Source organism: Rhinatrema bivittatum, chromosome 4 (genome assembly GCF_901001135.1).
Source record: "Rhinatrema bivittatum chromosome 4, aRhiBiv1.1, whole genome shotgun sequence".
NCBI lineage: Eukaryota > Metazoa > Chordata > Amphibia > Gymnophiona > Rhinatrematidae > Rhinatrema > Rhinatrema bivittatum.
Window position 1 is genome coordinate 212,074,933 of NC_042618.1, and position 24,535 is coordinate 212,099,467.

The 24,535-nt window shown below is 44.0% G+C and overlaps 1 protein-coding gene across 2 annotated transcripts in view; it reads left to right on the plus strand.

Annotated features, from left to right (window-relative positions):
- RNF123 (ring finger protein 123) overlaps positions 1–24,535 on the plus strand; it is a 454,378-nt gene that overhangs the window by 112,539 nt on the left and 317,304 nt on the right. For both annotated transcript variants that reach the window (XM_029599662.1, XM_029599663.1), the window contains exons 15-18: positions 3,739–3,812; positions 4,342–4,459; positions 9,820–9,919; positions 18,116–18,177. In XM_029599662.1, coding sequence (XP_029455522.1) covers positions 3,739–3,812; positions 4,342–4,459; positions 9,820–9,919; positions 18,116–18,177 — 354 coding nt within the window. The remainder of the gene's footprint in view (positions 1–3,738; positions 3,813–4,341; positions 4,460–9,819; positions 9,920–18,115; positions 18,178–24,535) is intronic.

Here is a 24,535-nt window from a genome sequence, read left to right on the forward strand (position 1 = left end):
TTTTATAGACCTCTCATATCTCCCCTCAGCTATCTTGTCTCCAAACCGAAGAGCTCTAACCTATTTAGCCTTTCCTCGTAGGGGAACTATTCCATCCCCTTTATCATTGTGATTGCCCTTCCTGTTGCGTGGGAGGTGGATCCTTGGGCTGAGATGGGGTCAGCAGGCGGAGTGGGCTGAAGATGGAGGCCACTGGAGCTTCACCTATACCAGCCCACATTCCCCTCGGGTTGAGCCTTCAGGTGCCGGATCCAGCAGGACTTAGGCAGGCCTCAAGGTTAAGTACAGTAGTAGATGGTTCAACCCAGAGACAGCAGCCAGCAGGTGGCGTGGTCCTATCCCGGACAAGATGTGGAACAGGAACACAAGCACCAAGGAAGGAACAAGAAGGAACTGAAGGTGCCTGAGCAAAGGAAGGCCGAAGCCTTAATAGCCCGTGTCCAGAGGATAGGGACAGAGGCGTCACTGTCTAGCTTGAATGGAAGCTGGCGGCACTTGGAAGGTGTAGCAAGCAACGTGGAACTCTGAACTCAAAGTCTGAGGCGAAGTCATTCGAGGCAATGGTCAAGGCACTGAGAAGGCAGGCGTAGCAGTGGTCAGGCTTGGAGAAGGCAGGCAAGGTCAGGCGTAGCAATGGTCAGAACCAGGAAGTCAATCAGCACACAGACGAGACGAACACGGAACAGGAACTTGGAGAAACATGAACATGAAGCAAGGCTCATGGAGAAACGAGTACGAGGAAGCCAGGAACAGGAGACCAAGGAGACCTGTTGCAAAGGCAATGCTTCAGTGCGAGGCCTGAGCATTTAAGCGCTGAGGGAACTAACGTCAGCATCCGGGTCCGCAGCCAGGTTCCCGCCTTGGGCCTTTTAAAGGTTTCACTGGTGTGCGCGAGTGCCTAGGGAGGAGTGCAGTGGCGCTGCTGGCGGTGTCTCTCCACAAACCCCGCGGAGAGGCCCGACGGATGGAGGCATTCTGGCTGGAGGTCCCGGGAAGTGGAGCAGGGCTGGAGGTGCTGGCGGAAGTCTGAGGTCGGGACTGGCGGCCCACTGTCGCCAGCGACGAGGAGCTGGAGCCTGAAGCTTGTGTAGAAAGGTGAGAGGGTCGCACTGCGGGGCTGCTGCGGGCAGCGAGCGTAACACTTCCTTGTACAAAGTTTAGTGTGCAGTGTAGCTGTTGCTGTATATACGTACTGGTATGTATCTGGTTTCTAACTGATGCCTGCAGTGATTTGCATGACTCTTTGCACTCTCTTAATGTACATAGAAGCGGTGTGCTGCCCCCAGGATTGAAAGTACACCAGAACAGGGACACTACATGAATTGCCATGGATACTCCTTTACATGAGGCAGCAAGCTGAGCAGTGTAGCCATTGGGAATATCTTTCAGTAATTGCTAATTAAAAAGGGATAGATCTGGAACAATAAAGAGCACATTTGGGCCACCCTTAAATGTATACTATGTCCCAGAAGAAGTTCTACTTCATAATTTTTACTGTATTTATGACTGTTAATTATCATCCTTTGTAATCTTTGCCTACGATTTCACGCTTGCAACACAAGTGATTATGCTATAAATTGAATGTACATCTGTTACTATTTTCCCCCTTAGTGATCTCCTACGCACCTCCTAAAAGCAGCTTCCACCCCATCCCACATGCCCCCTATAGCTCCCCACTTAGAAATCCCGCCCCCCCCCCCACACACACAACACCGTAAGCAGCCTCCATGCCTACTACCCACATTCTACTTACCCAGCATGGGTATGATGCTCTCTGGTTGAATGCATGTTACAGGCCCTGTCCAGGTCTGCTTGTTCACCCACTGGTTCCTCCTGACTCCAGGGATAGAAACAACTCCCTCTCCTTATCCACTAGCAGAGATGCCAGTTGGGCGATGCCTTTGGTGGTGAAGTTTGATTGGTGTGTTGGTAGTGACATCTTGTAACAAGCCTGCCCTGGAAGAACTGGAAGTTCTGTGTTTCAGAAGCATGCATGTGAATGATTCACATGCAAATTTGTGCGCAAATGAAAAACCATTCGTAAATGTACATACAACATTCATGTGCAATGTATATGTATGCTTGTACATATTTTATATGGTGTGTGCTTGATGATAAAAATAAATTCACGCATGTGCATGCGTTTATGGGTTCGTGCAATTTTTTTTAAAGTTATCCTCCCTGAATGTAAGCCCTCTGGGAGCAAAAAAATATCTACAGTACCTGAATTTAACACTTTGACGTGGTGGACCAGTTACAAAAGGTAGAATATAAATAAAAAAAAATGTAGCTAAATTTAAATTAAATGGTCTGTCTGATATTGTTGACAAACTAAAACTGTGACTAAACTAGACATGAAATTAGAACCAAAGCAAAAATAAACAAATGCTCTGTTTAAAAAAAAATCTGAAAGTAATATCAGGTTAGGCTGAAGTTCATGCTAATATAATGAAATACAATGACATTATAGTCCCTGATCCCCTATCTCCCTTGTACATATGTTCTGAGTAGTACTATATCTGTTATATTATGCCTTTTATGTATTCCGCCCCCGAGGCGACAGTTTTAGTTCCTTGTAAACCGGTGTGATATGTATATTATACAGGAACAGCGGGGTATAAAAAATAAATAAATAAATATCGATTTCCTGAATTAAACTGCTATCTTGTGCATTCCTTCTCTCCTTCAGCCCATCAAGCTTTAATAATATTATGAAGATAACAAATCCATTATTAATGAAATGTACAGTTTTTGATTCTCAAATCTGGTCCTCTGCTCCCCAGTCTGGCTGGGACTTGGGGATATTGTGGAAGCAGCATTCATAGCCACTGGTGGGAGGACATCCCAGTCGTCATGCAGCAGTGACACATAGTGGTTGGAATTAGGGCCCATGATTTAAGGGGTCTGGACGGAACTCTGGGGCATAGCACCTGGTTGAAGACTGTTGCTGCAAGGACTGGCTTGGGTGAGCTGGGAGGGAGGAGGATATAAAATAGAAGAAAATAAAATCACAAGGTAGTTGTGAATGAAAGTTCATGTACCAGTTCCAAGCCCTGGTTTTGGCTGAGGTGGAAAACCAAAAGTAGCAGGAGGAAACTGCTCAGCCTATAAAAAGGAAATGTTAAGGGAGAGTTGCTATTATCTTATCTTATTTTTAATTTCAGTAGTACAGGCTACCCTTAAAGATTCATAGTATATTAAAGCCTCCTAATCAGGAAACCTTGAATCTGGATATCCCATGTATCTTCACATCTTCCTTGAATAGCTTTACTAGCCAGATCCTACAGAATATCAACTTGCTTGTTTCTTGACTCTACTGGTTCAACCTGTAGTCTTAGGCCTACAAGGATTAAAGAATATCTTCAGGCATTTCTGTCTCATCTGTCTCCCTCTTCATGCTGAAGGAGGATAAAGGAGATCTTCAGGTGATTCTATCACTTCTGCCTCCTGGTAAGATGCTGCTGTTAGTTTTTCTTATGTCAGAATGGAAGCTCCACATAAGAGTTACTGACAGCCTCATTGCATTGAAAGCACCAAACAGTGGTGGCAGTAGGTGGAAGCATCATATGAGAGTCTGTTTGCTTCTGTCACTGCCCTCAGGTCTTAGGTTTTGTTACTAATGATTTTTTTTCCAAGCCTAGGCAGAATCCTAGAACAGTCTATACTGTTCCTTTATCCTGGAGTTTCCTGGTGTTTTCTTACTGATCACTTTCTCTCTCTCTCTCTCTCTCTCTTCAGATTCACTACCTACGCCTCACCATTGCCATCCTGAAACATGAGAAATCCAGGAAATTTCTGCTCAACAATGTTTTGTATCCTTTTCCATCTGAATCACAGGAGCGGAATGTTCCTGGGCTACCACGGAGAGGAGATGATACAGCTTTTTTTTCTCTACAGTATATGGTGATGTACTGGAACTTGATTGCTTACTGAGAGCAGAGCCATGTTGGGCTTCGATCTCTCACTGCTGAGCATGCACCTCAGGGTTCTGCTGATTGAGATTATTATTGCTTTTCAAGTAATACTCGCATATCCTGGGAGGGAAGAGCAAAGTTTTGCTGTGCTAATAATATCTATCTTGGGAAAACTCAGCATTCATTTTAGCCGCCCCCCCCCCCCCCCCCGCCGGGTATCGGCATTTAAATGGTTTCAGGAAATTGAGTTTAAAATAAAAGGAAATATTATTGATCATGTATGATGGCTTCATGATGAGAACTGGATGAAAAGGGGCAAAAAGAGGCTCCCTGCATGATGAAAAACAAATAAGAGAGTACAGCAGTGAGCTTTGTAGGGAAGGCATGCAGCAGTTTCTCTTTTGTTGCTCCTTTAACTGTGTTGAAGATTTGATGTTCTGCGCTCAGTCGTTTTCTTCTACATTAAGAGTCCCTTGAGAGTGGAGGAGGCTGGCCTACAGGAACTTATTCCAACTACTTGGTGGCCCAACCGCTTCAACAAAGAGGTAAGAAATAGCCAGGCCTTGGGTACAGGCTGCATCTTCCTGTACATGGCTTCCCTTGATAAAATGTGTGTGTACAGCTTTGGTGCTGGCATTCACCAGTGCAGTCCTGCAAAGAGAGCCCCTGTATGGATGAATGCAGTGCTTTCTGAGGGTTTATTAATTAATATTACTACTGCTGCTAATAATAATGTTACAGATGAGCAGAATGAGACACCAGAAAGGGGAAGACTTCTCCAGATGCAATGGCAAAACGGGGGCTCTAGGGAGATGGCAGAGTGGGAATCCAGGGTGTCCTGACATAACTTTATGGAGGAACCATCACCTTCTTCCATTGTGAACTGTATGTGTTCCAGCATTCAAGGCAAGAACATGCTGTGGAAGATTTGGGTTCTCCTCTGACTCCAGCACATTTTCTCCTTTCTTCCAAGGATGATGTTCTGCTGTGTTGATAACAATTTACAATTTACTGCACATATAGACCGACAATCCATTGCATTTTTGGATATTTTGATCCAACGTGATAAGGATCGCATAAAAACCACCCTATATAGGAAGACAATTGATCGTAACAATTATCTTAGATACTCGAGTGATCACCCCTTGGGTTTGAAGAAGGGACTTCCCATTTCGCAATTCTTACGTTTAAGACGCATTTGCTCTACAGTAGCTGAATTCAAGGTACAAGCTCCAGAACTAACAGCGAGATTTGTTCAGCGTGGATACCCGAATATAGTTGTGAAGAAAGCTTACAAGAGGGCGCTATATGCAAATAGATCCCTATTGCTACAATACCAGCAGCGTCCTTTCTCACAGAAGACCACATGCACTCTGCAATATTGCAAACAAGCCAATATAGTAATGGGCATTATCAAGTCACACTGGAACATTTTGTCTCTACATTCTATCTTTCACAAGGGACCAAGATTCGCATTTTTCAGGGGTCAGAATATAAGAGACATGGTGGTTAAATCCACCTTTACATCCACTAATATACCCCCGTCAACTGGTGGCCACCGGGAGTGTGGCCACTGCGATATGTGCAGTCTGGCTTGGAAAGGTAGTCAGTGGAAAGTACCAAGTTCAGACAGGGTTCTGAAATTGAACACACGTACAGATTGTGATTCTGAGAAAGTCATATATGCTATTCAGTGTCCATGCAATTTGCTATATATTGGCCGTACAAAACGGAAGATCAGAACCAGGCTCATCGAGCATAGAAGCTGTATTAAGACGGGAAAGATTACGGCACCATTGGTACAACACTGTATCAATGCCCAACACAAGTTTGTTGATTTGAAGTGGCTAGTTGTGGAACAGGTGTATTGTGGCCCACGGGGTGGAGATATCCAAGCCCGTCTAAACATGCGGGAACAGTTCTGGATCTATTGGCTCAATACAATAGACCCGGCGGGTCTGAATGAAAAGATAAACTGGTACTCTTTGATCTAGTTCCCGCTGTTCTCTTTTCTACTGGTATGCTTGTTACCGATAAAATATAGTGAATCTTATGCTTGCGTTCTCCCTCAAGAATTTTGCATAAAGAGAGTCTTGGTATCAAGCTCCCGAATGCGAGATGACCATCAAAATAGTATACTACAATATAAGATTCAATTGTTTGCAGAAATCTCTGATCAGTTACTGACATTGATTGTCTTGGACTCACACACCCCCGGTGACGTCAAAAGCGGACGTGATAGAGGACTCCCCCGTTCTGGGTAGACCTATTGTTGAGTTATGGCAGACGCGGACTGTGAAGCCTAGTAATGCCCGTTTGGATATATAAGCATATGCTTCTTTGAACACTGTGAAACCTCTGAGTATTGTGAAATCGTGGTTTAAACGACTCAATTCCCTGGAGATGATAGGGACGTACCAGGGACTTCCGACGTGAAGGAAAACCATGCACGGTGACGTTAGTTCCGGTCCAGGGTATAAAAGTTTCACTTCAATGGGACGCCATTTAAAATACAAGAGCGGTGAGATGCGGCCGCTGGAAAATGAAGATAGCTTTAAAGAAGCCAAGAAATTGAGTGAAGGAGGCTAATCGCGATTTGAAAGCCGGGTAATTCTTTGAGTACCAGATACAGAAGGACATCCCCCTGAGGCAGAACTTCGGGTTCGAAACACGCGCGTGTCGGGGAGAGGGAGACCAGCCAAAATTTGGCAACAGATGAGTATTGCGGTTCCTCTCGTATCTTTTGATACCTTTGTGCTATGAACAGCGGTGATTTAATGCCCAGTAGTGATCATTTTGCTTGACATTTTAAAAAAAGAAAAAACTGCAAAAAAGTTCAAAAATTTAAATAGTTTACAATTAAAGCAAGGTGGCCCTATACCTAATTCAGGAGTCTGTATGACTTTGACAGACCCTTAGAGTGAGGGGCCTACATATATTTGGCGAGATTAATTCATGAATTAATTACCAGTGTAACAATTGTTTTTGGTTTTGCTATTAGGACACCATGCCTCATACTTTGATTTTTGCAGTGCTGGAACAACTTAAGTCTTTACTTAGTGTATTTGCTGTCCATTGGAGCACTTAAAAGGAAACTTTGCTGTGCTGTGTCACATGTGGACAGGAAGGGTGAGAAAATCAGCTGCTGTAGTGAGAATGTTTTTGGACATAAGAATTGTTTCTGGGATTAAGTGGTGTGCACTTTCTGATGTGGTTTACACACATTTATAATGGTACATGGGGTAGTGGGTGTGTATGTTCATACATATCTGTGAATGCTTTTGCATGTGAAGTGACAAAGTAATGAGCAGAATCAGCCCTGATTCATATAATTGCTGAATTTTCTGCAGGTTATACATCTACTAATTCCTTTCTTAGTTTCAGGTAGAGAGAAGTTTCCATAATTGCCTCTAAATAAAATCTGTACTGGAAAAAAAGCAGTTGATGACATGAAAATATATGGTAGAACTTACCTGTTTTACATAGCACCAATGCTCTGTGGGCAAGCAGGACAATAATTAGCTACACAAATGGGTGAGGACATGCTGTGGCGCTGAGATGAAAAAGCAAGTTTGCTTACCGTAAATGGTGTTTCCGTAGATAGCAGGATGAATTAGCCATGCTGTCTGGGAAGCGCCGTGATCCCGGGTAGGCGGAGTTTCTCTTAGCTGATCACAGAGTTTTCAACTCTGTGCGTCTGCACGGTCGTCTTCCCGCGCGGTTCCCTCACCTCTTCAGTTTCTTTTTTTCCGCGAGCCGTTTGCACGCGTGGATTTTTCTCTTAGTGAATTTTTTCTCTGACTGGATATTTTTTCGTCAAATTACTGCGTCTTTTTCTCACGAATTCCCATCCCAGATGGCTCCGAAGCCGTCTGGTTTCAAATATTGCCAATGTGGCAAAATTATGTCCATCACGGATGGACATATAATTATTGCTACATTTGCTTAGGCCCGGACCACGATCAAAAGTCGTGCCGGGACTGCGGCAGGATGTCTCTGCGGGCCCAGCAACACCGGGCCGCGAAGATGGAAAGGCTCCACATGGGATCTTCGGCCCCACCATCCTCCGTCCATTCCTCGCCGGGACCGGCGAAATCGGGTAAGGCCCACCCGAAGCGGGCGTCCTCGCTGGGACCAGCAGGACTTGAGAGGCTCGAAAAATGCTCCAGGCTAGGGTCTCACACACCCTCAAGGCCTTGTTCAAAAGTCGGGGGTCCGGCAGAGGATTTGCAGCGCAAAGTACCGGCGGGTACTCTTTCGGAGCCTGCGTCCTCAAAATCTCAACACGACGCTTCAAAATGGACAAAGCATGGGTATGGCGCGTCTACGGCGCATTGCCGCGATGATGCATCATCAACGCATCGCATGGAGCAACCGGAGCACACGGAGCATCTCAGGCGCACGGAGCAGATACGGCGCGAAGCCAATCGCACGACGCACCCACAGAGATAGAATAATCTGGGATGCTCCTACAGCACATGGCGCTAAAACAATGCCCCTTCAATCACCAGAATGAGGTGCATCAGGCAGACGTCACCATAAATCGCATCATACAGATTCTACAAAACAATTTTTTCACCTTCTCCAACTAGTTTGGATTCATAGTGAATTCTCTCAATGCACCCTTACGTATTAAAGATTGCAGAAAGGGGAATTCTGAGTGCTAACATTCAAGAAAATGGGAATTATTGATTTGTTGGCATGTGTGTTGGAAGAAGGGTACTTTTATGCATGTTTGGTGTCTTGCCTTTGTAGATGTCGTTTTCATCTGCTTTCTTTGGCATTGAGAGGAATGTCTTTGCGTTAAATAGGCTTGTGCGCCAATAAGTCTCTGGTGCCTGTGCTAATGGATAGTGACTGGAATTATTTGTATTGGAAAGAGATTCAGTTGATAGTGTTGATCTCTTACCATGTACCATAGTGGAATTCTTGTTCTTGTCTGTGTTGACATCTTGTCTGCATAGCTCCAATATCCCTTAGAGCCAAAGAATGCAACTTATCTCCAATTTACAAGGAGGGGAATGACACCTATGTCTATCCTGTACTGAATCATGTAACAGACCATGAGAGGATTCTTCCTTTTTAAGTTTAGGTGCTGAGGTCGATGCTTGAGGGGACTTCAAAATGTCTTGAAGGGCATGGCCTGGGGGACGTGCAGGCTCAGGCTGCACAATTTGGCACATCATGAGTATGCCTTAGACACCTGACAAAATTGGTCATGTTGGTGTGTTAAAGATTTCTTGCGGGTATAGAGGGGGGTTATCTTTTGAAGCTCAGTTTCTCTAACATCATGAAAAGGACTTGAAGCTAGATCAAATTCAGTTTTGAAAAATAAAGTTTTTCTAAGCTAACATTTATTACATCACACATTAAATGTTTTAGCATGTACATCAAATTTCTACCTACTTGCATGATAACAAATTTTTTTTACTGTGAGTTTTATTTCATAGTCCCCTTTATCTCCCTGTGCCTCACTGTAAACTTATCAATAGGAAAAGTTTCCAGCAATTATGGTTTAGAGATGCCATCCTGGATGGTTTAGTTTAATAGCTGCTGCCCCCTCTATCTTTCATAAATTTGTCTAAGCCTTTTTTGAACCCATTTATACTATTTGCCTCTACAATGTACTGTGGCAGTGCGGTCCACAGGATAACTATGTAAGCATCTATGCTTGGATGATGATATTTATGTATGATTGAATGATACTATTGCTCTTTCTGTTCAAGCATTTTTGTTAAATTTGATGAAATTGCCAGAAGTATGGATATTAAGTCTGATATATTTATATATCCAGTTTATTGTTCCTCTTTGATATGGATTGCTAATGCCATATTTTGCTGCATGAAGCTTTTTTCCCAGCATTTGGAGCATTGGTGTATTGAATGTATCTCACCTTAAATCCTAGGGAAAGGAGAGCAAAGAACTGAAGGATGAGTCTGCAGAGGAAAGGATGAGACGCCGAGCCTATGAAAGAGGCTGCCAGAGGCTAAAGAAGCGTATTGAAGGTCTGTGCTGCATGAACCTTAATGTCTTATGAACATCTCACTTTAATGGAAGACATTGCCAGGAGGAACTTAAACCCTGTGCCTCTCACACACTGGGGTAGATTTTAAAAAAGCGCGCCTTCGCGTACTTTTGTCGGCGCATCAGGTGCAAACAAAAGTACACTGGATTTTAGTAGATACGTGCGTAGCCGCTAAAATCCTGGATCGGCGCGCGCAAGGCTGCCGATTTCGTGTAGCAGGCACGCGCCGAGCCGCGCAGCCTGCCGCCATTCCCTCCAAGGCCGCTCCGAAATTGGAGCGGCCTCGGAGGGAACTCGCTTTCGCCCTCCCCTCACCTTCCCCTCCCTTCCTCTATCTAACCCACCCCCCCCGGCCCTATCTAGACCCCCCCTACCTTTGTCGGGGGATTTACGCCTCCCGGAGGGAGACGTAAATCCCAGCTGGCCGCTAGTGCGCCGAGACGCGACCTGGGGGCGGTTCCGGAGGGCGCGGCCACGCCCCTGGACAGTCCCGGGCCGAAGCCACGTCCCGCCCCCAAAACGCAGCGCTGATCCGACACGCCCTCCTCGAAAAACCCCGGGACTTACGCAAGTCCCGGGGCTCTGCGCGCGCCGGTAGGCCTATGGAACATAGGCGCACCGGCGCGCAAGGCCCTGCTCGCGTAAATCTGGGCGGATTTACGCGAGCAGGGCTCTTAAAATCCGCCCCACTGTGTAGTGTATCCCAGTTCCTCGTGGCAAAGTAGTGACATTCGCCCTGGATCAGTTTTCTTTAGTAAATTCTTTAGGCTGTACACCTTAACCTCTTGGAGTAGCTCTGTGCAGAGCACTCTTATAGCTTGCATCACAAAGAATAGCATCAGATTGATTTATGCTATATATGGAATGTCCTATGTGTCTGTCTGCCAGTCAGAGGCAGTGCATGAAAGCCATTGAATTATAAACACAGCTGCTCTTCGTTCAGGAGAATTGTAGGGGAGTAGCCTAATGATTCTAATTGTTACATTTTAGCATTTTTTTAAATTAAATCGGGATGGTAGGTCTATTTGTCTTCTCCACTTTTCATATATTTTATATTACATAGAGGCAGAGCTTTCTTGTTAACTTTCAGATCTTTTGCAACACCACGTTGGGGATCTGCCATCTTTCCAAACAGAAGAGCCACTTTACTGTTTGAGAGGTGCAACCATGTCATAAATCAGGTTGTTCATGTAAATCTCCTCCTCCTTCTCTTCTCCTCTCTCCCCAGCAATCACCACATCTCTCTTCAATCCCCCCACCTCATTCCCAGCGGTCACTCACTCCCTGAATCCTACTCCATTTCCCTAGCAGTTGGTCTTTCTCTCGTCAGTTCTCCTATTTCCAGCACTCTTTTTAATGCTCCTATTCCAACAGGTTCTTTCAGTCCACCCCCTCTCTCATGTATGAATTCAGTCCAAACCACAGGCACTTATAATATCGGCATACAGTAAACATAGTTCAGAATTATGAGACGAGTAAAATACATTTTTGTTCAGAGCCGAAAATTGTACTGACTGACTTTCACTTTGGCAGGAGCTGCTGCTTGTATCTGGCTGGGGACGGCAGTTTGTTCCCTACATGTTGGTGGGGCCTGCAGGTGATTACATCTGGGATAGGGGTAGAGGCAGCACCAGCCCTTCCGTTGCTGCTACTTCTACATTTGCTTGTATCTAGCAGACATTTTACTAATGGCCAGTGGGCACTACACCAGCAGGCAAGACATCTCAAGTCTCCTCATCCAACAAATTCAAACCAGCAGGGACCAAAGATGCCACCTTTCTTCTCCTTTTGCCCCCGAGGGGCTTATAATACCACCTCAGTCCTCCTACACAATCACACCCAACCTATGACCCTTTACCCCCCATGGGTTGATGATGCCACTTCAGGTGGTCTCCCACAGACTCGCACCAGTGCAGGTTGGAGAAATCACCTTCTGATCTTTGGCCTGCATTGGCTAATGACGCTATTTCTTTCAGGTGGGGCCTGCAGAGGTTAATAACCTTCCCCTGACTCCTGCATGACCAATGATACTGCAGCTGAAGCTCACACAGCAGATTTTGTCTCCTTCACTCAGGCTGATGATGCCAATATGCCCCTCCACTTCATAACAATGCCTTCATCCTCTGCAACCCATGTGGGCTTATGAGATACCTCCTGCCCCTGTGGCCTGCATGGGTTGCTGATGCTGCCAAGCCACTTATACTGAGCTGCAGTGAGGCTGTGAAAGAGCTGCATAAAGTTAAAGAGCTGCGGGTTACTGTCCCTTGTACTACATTAACAATAGGAGTAGAGGAGTAGCCTAGTGGTTAGAGCAGCGGGCTACGACCCAGGGAAACCAGGGTTCAATACCATTGTCTCTGCTTAAGACCTTGGGCAAGTCACTTTGCTCTCTGTTGCCTCAGGTAAGCCCTGCGGGGATAGGGAAATACTTATAGTACCCGAATGTGATCCGCTTTGATGTACACTTTGAAGTGCCGAAAAGCAGAATATAAAAATCTAAATAAATAAATAGGAACTGACAGCAGTCAGAGGATGGGGGCTTATTTTGTACATGCTAGCTGTGCTAAGACCACTGAGTATTGCAGGATGTATGTTAGAAGATCTGTTACTTATAATATAGTAGCTCTATGCTTTCTGTGCTTGCAAAACTTTCTTTATTAGGGATTCACTCTTAAGGAACTTTGAGAAAATCTTTGACCTTATTGAAAATAGAAACCAGAGATCATGGCCTACAAACGAGAAAAAACTGGGTGGACTAGTTGCTCTCATGTTTCTATGTTTAAGCTCAATATCAAAAAAAGGTACTTTTCCCCAGCTTTTGTACTGTAACTCTAACACAGAAAAGACTCTCTTTAATGACAAATTACCGTCTGCTGTAAATTTGACTTGCCTGTACTAATGTAGCAGAATCGCACAGAACTGCATTTTAGAAATGCAGTTATAGTGGAGTCATGTAGAGCTAAGAAATAAGCTTCCTCTTCCCTTTTTTTTTTTTTTTTTTACAGTTTATAACTAGCTGTCTTTCTTTTGTTCTAGTTTTTTCCCTTGTTATTTTCCTGATTGTCATTTTCTGATTTTCTTGTCTTATGACACTTGAAATGCAGAGTGTGTGGGGAATGCTGGGCTAATCACAGTGAGAATTGATTGGCAATGTGCTAAGGTTAATGAGAGTAAGTCACAGTGTTGGGGTGCCAGTGTGTGGGATAAGTCAGAGTGCTGGGCTGCAGTATGAGGTTGAGAGGTCTCATGGTGGGGTAAGGTTTTTATAAGGAATACCTGATGGCAAGGTAAGGAGTGAGAAGGTCTCCTTATGGGTACAAATTACAGCGTATGCGATTAAAATAGATTTGGAAGGTCTCGTTTGTAGATTTGTCACTGGGTTGGATGGCAATAATTGGGTTATAAGTTTTTTCCTGTGAGGGACTCACAGCAAGATTGATTCTTGTGAAATTCACAGAAAGGAGGCATAGCCTAGTGGGTAAAGCAACGGACTGAGAACTAGGGAAAGCTAGGTTAAAATCCACTTACCCAGCTGACCATCTTTGTGACCTTGGGCAAGTCACATTATATTCAGTTGCCTTGAGTATCCACTTAGACTGTAAACTTTCCGGGGTAGAGAGATATTGTACTTGAATTCTAATAATGCCGAAAGCTTCCTTGAGCATCATTTGGAAAAATGGACTAAAAATCCGGAATAAATTAATTACCTACTCTAAATGCTTTTGCCTTTAAAAAAAATAAATTATACATTTTCCAGTTACATTAATATTACAGTTGATCAAAAGAGCACTCATATAATGAAATGAAATTACAGCATCCAAGAATAGATGATTAATTTCATAATTATCTTTCTATATTCAAATAACAAATATCTGGCAGAGGCTAAAAACACAAAGTATTTTAGTAAAGAATCTGAGGAGTTTTTATGAGGAATACATGCCCTATTTGAGGTTTCCAGCAAAGAATGCAGACTGCTTCCTTTTTTGTGCTTGCATATCTTATCATTGCGCTTTTGCTGTAGATTTTAGGAAAATTTTGATGTTTTCCCCATAGAATATAGTTGTGTATTCTCCGTCAACATGCAAGCATGAATTAGCCATTACACATGGGCGATGTTATCTGACGGCACTGCCTCGGGCTCAACTTTTAGAACTCAATAAAGACTTTACTGATCATGCAAGGGAATTCCCACATGCACACACTGACTCATGATTCCCTTAGTATTTCTTCGTCTGAGCTACCATAAGGATGTGTCCCTGTCTGTTCCTATTTTTTTCAGCTTGGGGCCTTGTACCCGTATCTAGCGTGTTACATTTATTTTTCTACATAGTCTCTGCAGCCTCTCAATAGAACGTTTAAGTTTTACAAATAAAAAAGAGGACATTAGTGGATATAGTTTTCTTTTTGATGAGTATGGAGAATTCCAAAGCCAAGAAGCCTGTAAGTCAGCAGCTTCATGGCTGGTGTCTGTGGGTACTGGATGTCCATCACTGACACACATGCCTAGGCTCCAACATGATTTCTGCGGTTGCAGTATTGCACCTGGAAGATTGAGGCCCTAAGTGGGTAAGAACCTGAGGTGGGTAAGAACCTGAAGCCCTGGTTTGAGGCTTGGCAATCAAGCTGCTCCTCATCCGGGAGCGAGGTGTCTTTGGGTGCACGAAGTAGGGAGTCTAAACAGGATTTTCCCACCCCATTCCCACTCCCGATCCCTCAAATATGGGACAGCTCCCCCATACCTTAGTGCTGGTTCCTGGGTCTGGTTGCATAGAAGCCTGAGGCACTGAGAAGAGCACCTAAACAATATAGGTAAATCTTTCAGGTCATCCCCTGGGAGCCAAAGAGGTGATTGGTGCCATTGGCGCAGGGCACCATCAAAATGAGACCCTTATCCAATGCTGAGATGGGAGATATCTGTTCCGGCACAGAGCCCTGTGGGAGCAGAGCTCTCTGCATCCTTCATGGCATGGAAGTTTCCTGTGGTGCTAAGTCACTTACTCTTTACAGAGCTGGTGCCAACCAGGGTGCTGTCAGTTGTCCTCAGCACAGAAGTCATGCTGCAAGAAGGTTTTGCCTCACTTGGTGCAGCAGACCAAGGTTCTATTGGAAGCTTCGGAGAGGAGCACTTCGGTGCATAAGCCCAGGAATCCTGCTATAGGGCTATTCCCCCCACCAGATGGCTCAACTGGAGCCAGCCATGATCCATGGCGCTGTCCGTCAGGAAGTGTTGATATAATCGGTACAGAGCCCCTTGGAATTGGCCATGGTGGTGGCAGGTGTGATGGATGCGTCTCAAAGTTCATCCATGGTGATGTAGACTGCCTTTAGTAAGGATTTCAGATGAGAATGTCTCTCCAACTCCTACGCAAAAAATTCCCCAAGTTGTAGGGGCCCAACTGTTGAGAATTTCTTTGCCTCCTTAGGACCTGAGGAGCAGAGAGAGAAATTGGAGGCCTTCCTGTCCAAGCTGGAGAAGATTTTCCTACATAATAGGGCCTTCTAGGTTTCTGCACAGATGCATGCGTCCCTTCGAGAACTCCCAGAGAGGAACCAGGCTGCTGGTACTAACCTTTGAAAAGGAGGTAGTGCAGCTTTTAAACTAGTTGATGGAGGAAAGACGACAGTCACTTGGGAGCGCATGGTTTGGAACGATAAAAACATAAGAAATTGCCATGCTGGGTCAGACCAAGGGTCCATCAAGCCCAGCATCCTGTTTCCAACAGAGGCCAAATCAGGCCACAAGAACCTGGCAAGTACCAAAACACCAAAAAGAACCCATGTTACTGAAGCAATTAATAGCAGTGGCTATTCCCTAAGTAAACTTGATTAATAGCAGTTAATGGACTTCTCCTTCAAGAACTTATCCAAACCTTTTTTGAACCCAGCTACACTAACTGCACTAACCACATCCTCTGGCAACAAATTCCAGAGCTTAATTGTGCATTGAGTGAAAGAATTTTCTCCAATTATGATCTTTCTTTGAAAAATACTAACAGAAAAGAAAAGTTGAGGCATAAGAACATAAGAAATTGCCATGCTGGGTCAGACCAAGGGTCCATTAAGCCCCAGCATCCTGTTTCTAATAGAGGCCAAACCAGGTCACAAGAACTTGGCAATTACCCAAACACTAAGAAGATCCCATGCCACTGATGCAATTAAAAGCAGTGGCTATTCCCTAAGTAAACTTGATTAATAGCAGTTAATGGACTTCTCCTCCAAGAACTTATCCAAACCTTTTTTGAACCCAGCTACACTAACTGCACTAAATACATCCTCTGGCAACAAATTCCAGAGCTTTATTGTGCGTTGGGTGGAAAAGAACTTTCTCCGATTAGTTTTAAATGTGCCACATGCTAACTTCATGGAGTGCCCCCTAGTCTTTCTATTATCCGAAAGAGTAAATAACCGATTCACATCTACCCGTTCTAGACCTCTCATGATTTTAAACATCTCTATCGTATCCCCCCTCAGCCGTCTCTTCTCCAAGCTGAAAAGTCCTAACCTCTTTAGTCTTTCCTCATAGGGGAGCTGTTCCATTCCCCTTATCATTTTGGTAGCCCTTCTCTATACCTTCTCCATCGCAATTATATATTTTTTGAAATGCGGCGACCAGAATTGTACACAGTATTCAAGGTGGGGTCTCACCATGGAGTGATATAGAGGCATTATGACATTTTCCGTTTTATTCACCATTCCCTTTCTAATAATTCCCAACATTCTGTTTGCTTTTTTGGCTGCCACAGCACACTGAACCGACAATTTCAATGTGTTATCCACTATGACGCCTAGATCTCTTTCTTGGGTTGTAGCACCTAATATGGAACCTAACATTGTGTAACTATAGCATGGGTTATTTTTACCTATATGCATCACCTTGCACTTATCCACATTAAATTTCATCTGCCATTTTGATGCCCAATTTTCCAATCTCACAAGGTCTTCCTGCAATTTATCACAATCTGCTTGTTGATGGGAAAAGCAAATCATGCCTGCTTGTTGATGGGAAAAGCAAATTTGCTTACCTGTAAACAGGGTTCTCCTTAGGTAGCAGGAGGAATTGGCCGTTCCTTATACCTTTCCACCTTCCTGGAGAGTCGACTAACTTGCTAAAGCATAAATTCTGGAAGATACTGAGGGGCTTATGAGGCAGTGTGGACATGAGAATTTCTGTGCATGCTCAGTAACACTTTATTGAGCTCTGAAAGCTGGGTCTGTGCTGGCACCATTGGATGACATCACCCATGTGCAATAGTCGAGTCATCCTGCAGATATGGAAAACCCTGTTTATATGTAAGCAAACTTGCTTTCTTATCCATTGTTAAGACAAATTGCATTTCATACTGAAAATGCTCTAGATAATTAAAATGCCTTCAAAATTACTAAATGTGGACTATCATTCTCCTGATTCCTGCAGTTTGTTTTGTTAGACCTAAAGCCAGTAAATGATTAGTGTGCAGAACTCAAGATTACCACACAGCAGAGCTTGAAGCAACATATGTGCTGGTATATTTTATTGGCACTTTTCACTGCCCCATTATGAACCTGGTGAAAAGAGCAGTCACAGGGTCTGTAAGCATATTTTCTCTCTTGTGTCAAGTTCACTGACCTGCCATGCTTATTGCCATGATGGAAGGCTTGAGGTGGAGGAGCGAGGGAAAGAGCCAGACCTGATGTGATGGAGGGAGAGCAAAATGGGAAATGGCTAAGAGAAAAGTGCTGGAGGGGGTATGTAAGAGAGGGAGAGAGGAAAGGGTGATGGATGGTAAGGATGGGGCATTGGGAGGAGGATAGAAAAAGAGGCAAGGTAGGTCAGAGGGCCAATTTCATATTTTTGTCCACTTTAGTTTTTTGTACAGATATTGCTCTTCCTGTGTATTGCTGTATATCTGTCTAGCGCTAATTCTGGCTAGTTTATTGCAGCCAAGAAATTTTAGCCTGGTTGTAGTGGAAAGACAATAAGTCTGTACCTGTCCCAGCAGTAGTTACCTCATGCCTTTCGAGCATATGGCAGAAAGTCCCATTGAACAGATGTTGCATGCCTCTTAGTATGTATTTGCTTTGACATGACAATCTCTCGTGGTGGCACAAGAGGCTGGTTAGAAGGCAGTGTATACTATACTCATTGCATGTCTAATGCTGTCAGTACAGTGCCTGAATTCTTTCTCTCTGTGGACAGTGGTGGAAGAGCTCCAGGTACAAATACTGATGCTGCTCCTCAACAATAAAGACAAAAGTGGGGTAAGCAAAGCTACAGAGACTGCAAAGAGATTACACACAGCACACGCAATCACAGAATGCTAAAAGACTGCAAGGGGATCCATGTAATACATGCACTGATGTACAGAGCTCGAGTCTGCAAGGTACCACTGTATAGCACATGCAGTCACAGATCATGAGAGATAACAAAGGGATCTCTTGTAGTTTAGATGTTTTTGTAAAAGTGCTTGAGACTGAGAAGGGTCCCATGTACCATACTCACAGGCAAACAGCATGCCAGAGATTGTGAGGGATATGTATATGCTCATGTGTAAAAACACCAGAGATTGCAAGGGGTACCATGCACTGCACGAACTCATGTGTAAACAGAGCTCTTGAGACCTTAAAATATGCACTCAGTTTGATTCATTCTTGCAGGAACTACTGAAAAGAGCAGTATCTTTGATACCTTCTGTAGGAGCAGAGTGTAAATGTACATCCTACCTTTTCTGTCGACAAGCAGGCATGAATTAAACATAATGTGTGAGGGTGATGACATCTGACAATACTGAAATGGATCCAGTTCTCAGAGCTCAGTAAAGACTTTAATGAGCATGTGCTGGAGTTCTCATGCACTGCCTCTTAAGCCCCTCCGTCTCTTTGCTGAACTGCTGCATGGACGTGTTTCCAATCATTCTATCTAATTTGTTTTCTTGCCTTTTTCTATGATTGGCTGGTTTTTTTCTGCTTCATTGCATTGTTTTTCTTTTTCAAGCCACTACCTCATCAGCCCCTCCACAGAGCTTTTCAATTCTAAAAAAAAATATATATATATAAAAACAATTTGTGAAATGGAGAAGTTCAGGGTCAAGAAAATCACGATCAGTGTCTTCAAGGCCTACATCTGTGGGCTCTGGATGTCCTTCACAGATTCTTATTCAATTTGCTATCGCTCTCTGGAGCCGATTCATGACTCTGCCAACTGCTACATTTGTGGCAAGATGTCCCCACATATGGAAGAATACAGCAACTGGAAAATGGAGGCCCTGCAGAACGTGCAGTAGAGCCAATCCTCCTCCCTGCGTGAAGCATCGACAGACTCGGGGCAGAAATCAAAGTGGAATATTTCTCCTGCAAGTCTTGCACCCCTCCCCTCTGTGTGGTGCCAGTTCCTGGATCCATCACAGTAAGTGGTTGAACGTGTTGCATAGAAGCAGGGCGACAACTATGGCACTTAATGAGATGTGAGGGATCCCTTCTAGAATATTCTCTCTTGACACCGAAGAAGCCTGTGCCAGAGCAGAGTTATCCTTGACCCCAAGCCAGGACAGGACCTCCCTGGCATAGGTGCAATTCTCGTTCATGGCACAAAAGACCCCATAGCTCCAAGCCACCTCTTCTGAATCGAGCATGGTCCAGGGTGCCGCCTATTTTTTGGGCATGTAGCTCTTCCACAGTATGGCCTACTAAAACCCAGTTCTTGTTGGGGCAGAGAACCTTGGTGCTGAAGAACAAAAGTCCTGCTACAATGAAGAAGATGGTGTCTGTGGTGCTACCCATCAAACATAGCATTTATTAATGGGAAGTCTTGATGCATTTGTCATGGAGTGCCCCAGAGCCAGCCACTTGGTGCTGCTGGCATCAGCAGGCCTTAGTGAAGAGGAACCCATCTGAGTTTCTGAAAGGAGATCTCTTCTCCAGTGCAGAGGATCCATCAGTCAGTGGTAGCCAAATTATCAGAGCTTATGAAGAATTTCTTTGCTATTTTTAACCCTGAGGATCGGGGTGGGAAGTTGGAGCCTTTCCTATCCAGGATGGAGGATATCTTTTCACATAGTGATACTGTTCAAAGCCCCCCAATTGCTCGTGCTTTACTTCAGGGCCTTCTAGTGATAGGAGTAAGTTCTCATCTTGCAGATGTAAATCTGCCTCCTCTAGGAGGATCCCTTCATGATCAGAAAGGGAAGAATTAGCATCTGTACACTTGGAGTTCTTTCCAGCAGCTTCCTTTTTGGAGCAGCAGAGGTTTTTCTTAATGATACATTTTTGGAATGGGTTGACACTGGCTGTGAGGGTTCAATTCTATCGCCTGCATTATTAAATGTTTTATCTGGCACATTTTTGTTTTCTTATTGAACAATTGGGATTTGAATTTTCAGTCTATATAGATGATATTCAACTTTTTTTTTTCCAGTTGGTGCTCTCTTCCATCGGTATTTGAGTATATTTCTAGTTTTTATCAGTTATTAATACTTAGATGAGTAATAATAATTTATTACTAAATTTAGTTAGGTCAGAGGCTTTGTTTACATCTGCCGCCTATTTCCTTCCCCAATAAGTCAAAGCTGTGTGTTAACAATGAATGTTCTGTAATCCAGTTTTCAGAATCAGTGAAAAATCTTGATTTCTTTTTGATACCCATCTTAGTTTTAGAGGGCATATCCAGTCTGTATTACGGTCTTGTTATTTTAAATTGAGAATGCTTCAATATGTGCATTATATTTTAGATCCCAGTGATTTTAGAACCATTGTTCAGTGAGGTGGTTTATAGACTACTGACTACTGTAACACCTTTATATAGGCCTTGCTGGGCTTTGCATCTTAGGGCTTTGCAGATCTTAGAGTTCCTCTGCCTGTTTGGTCATGCGGGACTCTCCCTGGGAGCATATTACACCGCTGTTGTGTCAACGTCATTGGCTTCCTATTCATCAGTGGATAAAGTTAAAAGTTTTGATTTTGATTTTTAAATCTTTGAAAATGCAATGTCTTAGATATCTTGCTGGGTTGTTGAATAATTATTTTCCATCTCGATCCCTCCATTCTCAGGAAAAGTCCTTCTTGGCGTTCTTTCTCTTAAAGTAGGTTGTTTTAAGTGAAACAAGAAATTAGTCCTTCTCAATAATGGGTCCCACTTTGTGGACCTCATTACCTGAGTCATTACATTCTCTAGAAGATCTGGGAGTCTTTTGGAAACAGTTTCACAAAGCTTTCTCAGCAGTTAACTGGATCTCAGGTGTGTGATTAAGTTATTTTAGTTGTATTAGCTGTTAATAATAATTTTAATTTTTGGAAGTGTTATGACAAGTAATTATGTATTGTACATCACTTAGCTCAGAGTGGTCTGTTATAGGTGGTTAACAAATGTTTTAAAATAAAATAAATGTTTATCCCCAGTTGCCATAGTCATCGAGGTTAGGGGAGGAATAGGATTCCAATGCTTTATCAGTCTTACCTGTGCATACATCTCTTCCAGAAGATCTATGCTACTTATGTGACCTGGATAAGCTGGCAAAGATGCTTTCTATCAGTGTTGGGAAGGAAGTAAACCTAAGAGCAAATGTCTTTGGGCTGCTTCAGTTCTTCAACTTCTGATGTATGTCAGATCTGGTGCAGGCTTGTTTTGTGGTGGTTCAGCTACCGCACTGTTTGGTGGTGGTGGAGTATGCATTGAAATGTGAGACATGCATGTGGGATCACTCTAACCTAAGAACATAAAAAATTGCCATACTGGGTCAGACCAAGGGTCCATCAAACCCAGCATCCTGTTTACAACAGTGGCCAATCCAGGCTAAAAGTACCTGGAAAGTAATAAAACGCTAAGTAGATCCCATGCTACTGATGCCAGTAATAGCAGTGGCTGTTCTCTAAGACAACATGATTAATAGCAGTTAATGTATTTCCCCTCCTGGGAAGGACACACAGATATTAGACAAGTTTGGGAAGATGATCTTCCAGGTACCCATGCTTAGCACCTAGACTGATGCTCATCAGTGTACATGGTACAGTATTTGAATGAATGTGTGCAGAAACTGAAACCTTTGAAGGCATTCTCAGACACTGAACAGGATGAATTCCATTGAGCCATAGAGCAAGGGTGACAACCCTGGTTCTGAAAAGCCACAAACAAATCTGGTTTTCAGGATATCCATAATGAAGATGCATATGAGAGATTTGCATGCAGTGCCTCCATTATATACAAATATATTTATTCATTATAGATAACCTAAAAACTGGGCCTGTTTGTGGCTCTTGAGCCTGGAGTTGGCCACTCCTGCTATAAAAGAATGTGAGAAGCATCTGATTCGCTCCATACATGGCCAGGACTTCAGTTGCTTCCATCAGAGTTCTAAGACTTGCATGGCTGAGAGTGAATAGTCTTTGTGAAGATGTGTATTATTGTCTGGTTGATGTTGTGAACAAATTGTTTGGTAACAGGGTGAAGGAGAAAATGACTCCGATTTAAGGAGCATTAGTCCATCCAACATTTGTCAGAGGCAGCAGGAGACCGCCCAGCCCAATGACAATACTTTTCTTACAAGTGTCCATTCTTCCAAAGATGCCTCTTCTGCTCTTTTCAGTGCCCTCTAGCTCCTCCTATTCTCCAACAGCAGCAGTTGCCATCTAGAGACTGGCAGGAGGAAAGGCGTCAACTGAAGGCCCAGCAGTAGACACAGCCTAGGTCAGGGACTGTTATTTGATGTCCTTCAGGCCTGCCTTCCTGACCCAAAGAGCTTGACTCCAAACGCTCAATCTGCCCAGCCGCAGCTGGACTTAGTCACTCCTGCAGCAGAAAGTGATGGTGTGTCCCTTCTTAGGAATGTGGCCAGGGGTTCTTTTTCAAAGATTTTCTGATCCCCAAGCAGTCGGGGGAATTGAGACCTATTCTGGACTTGAGGACTGAACAAAACTGTTGGTTTGGGAGAGGTTCAAGATGAACCCCCTTCCAGATGATTTTTAAACCAAGGGATTAGATGTGCACTGTGGACCTGAAAAACACTTATGTGCATGTCCCCATTCACCCTTCTCACCAGACGTTCCTCAGAATTGTGGTGAAGGACATGCACCACCAGTACAAGATGCCTCTCAGCAGCTCCAAAAGAGTTCATAAAATACCTGGCAATGTTGACTTTGCATTGGCAGAAAGACTGTATATTCTTTTCCATGGATGATTGCTTGGTGATGGTTCCATCTCAGACAGAAATTCTGAGTCCTTAGAAGCAACCATTTGACTTCTTCACACTCTGTGGTTCCTGATTTACTTCCCAAGTCTAACCTGACTCTGTCTTAAGGGATTCATTTCAGTCAAGGAGAAGGCATTTCTGCCATTCGAAAAAGCCACTTTACTGATGGGTCTTGTGAGCTCCATTCTACAGTAGGACTGAGCACCAGCAAGATCAACCATGGTTCTTCTGGGATTCATGGTTGCAGTGATGCATTTAGTTCCCTTGACTTGCCTGCATATGTGGGGCCTTCATGAACCGTCTGAAACAAGTGAGATCAGCTGTATTAACCATTATCCCACCAAATCTTTGTAACCCCTGAGATGAACCTGGTGGATGAGCCCAGAGCTTCTCAAGACTAATCTCACTGCACATTAAAGAGCATCAAATGGTCCTTTCTACCAACACCTCCACTAAGAGGGATGCATACAGAAGATGCCTGGACCCAGGGGTTATGCTCCACAGCGGAGAGCCATCTGTAGATCAACATGCTGGAGCTGTGAGCTATCCAATATATGCTTGAAGCATTCTCCCACCTGCTGTCAGCCAAGAGAATATTGATTCAGATAGACAACCAGGTTGCCAAGTTCCATGTGAACAAGCAGAGGAGACATGGACTTGTATGCCCTCTGCAAGGACGCTCTCTGAATCTGGGCAAGGAATGCTTGTCACAACACTCATCTCCAGATGGTGTATCTTTCAGGAGTCCAAAATGTGTTGACAGACCACCTAGCAGAATGCTTCAACCTCACAAGTGGTTCTTGTATTAAAAGGTTGTGGATGAGTTGTTCAGTCTTTGGGGAATGCCCGTATAAGTTTTGTAGACTTGGTACAACCCTTTCGTTGCCAGTATTATCCAGAAGGTCTTTCAGGACAAGATGAGATTAATTCTCATAGCACCAGAATGCTCATGTCCAGTGTGATATCCATATCTCAATAGTCTATCAGCTCAGCCTCCAGTTTTGTTGGGGAGCTCTGATTCTCATCAGACAGGCAGGCGGAAGGCTCTGCCATCACTGGCCCTTTTGGTGTGGATGTTGAAGGCGCAGTTGCCTCCTACTTCCTAAGGAAATGGATGACATGATTTCCGCTAAAAAGTCTTCGACCATAAGATCCTACAGATCTCGCTATGGGACCAGCTGGCTGGATTCTTTTTTCTATGGCCTGAGGAATTTGCTTCAATATTTATTCTTCCCCCTCATCCTCAAGCCTAAGTGTCTCTTCCGTTAAAGTTCTTCCCAATGCCATTGTGACATATCACCAGTAGGTGGAAGAAGCTCCAATTTCTCTCCACCAGTTAGTATCAAATTTCATGAGAGATTTGTGGTATTCCAAGTTTCTGGTCCATAACCCTCCACTGCCTCCACCCTCCACTCAACTTATGAAACTCTTTCCACTGG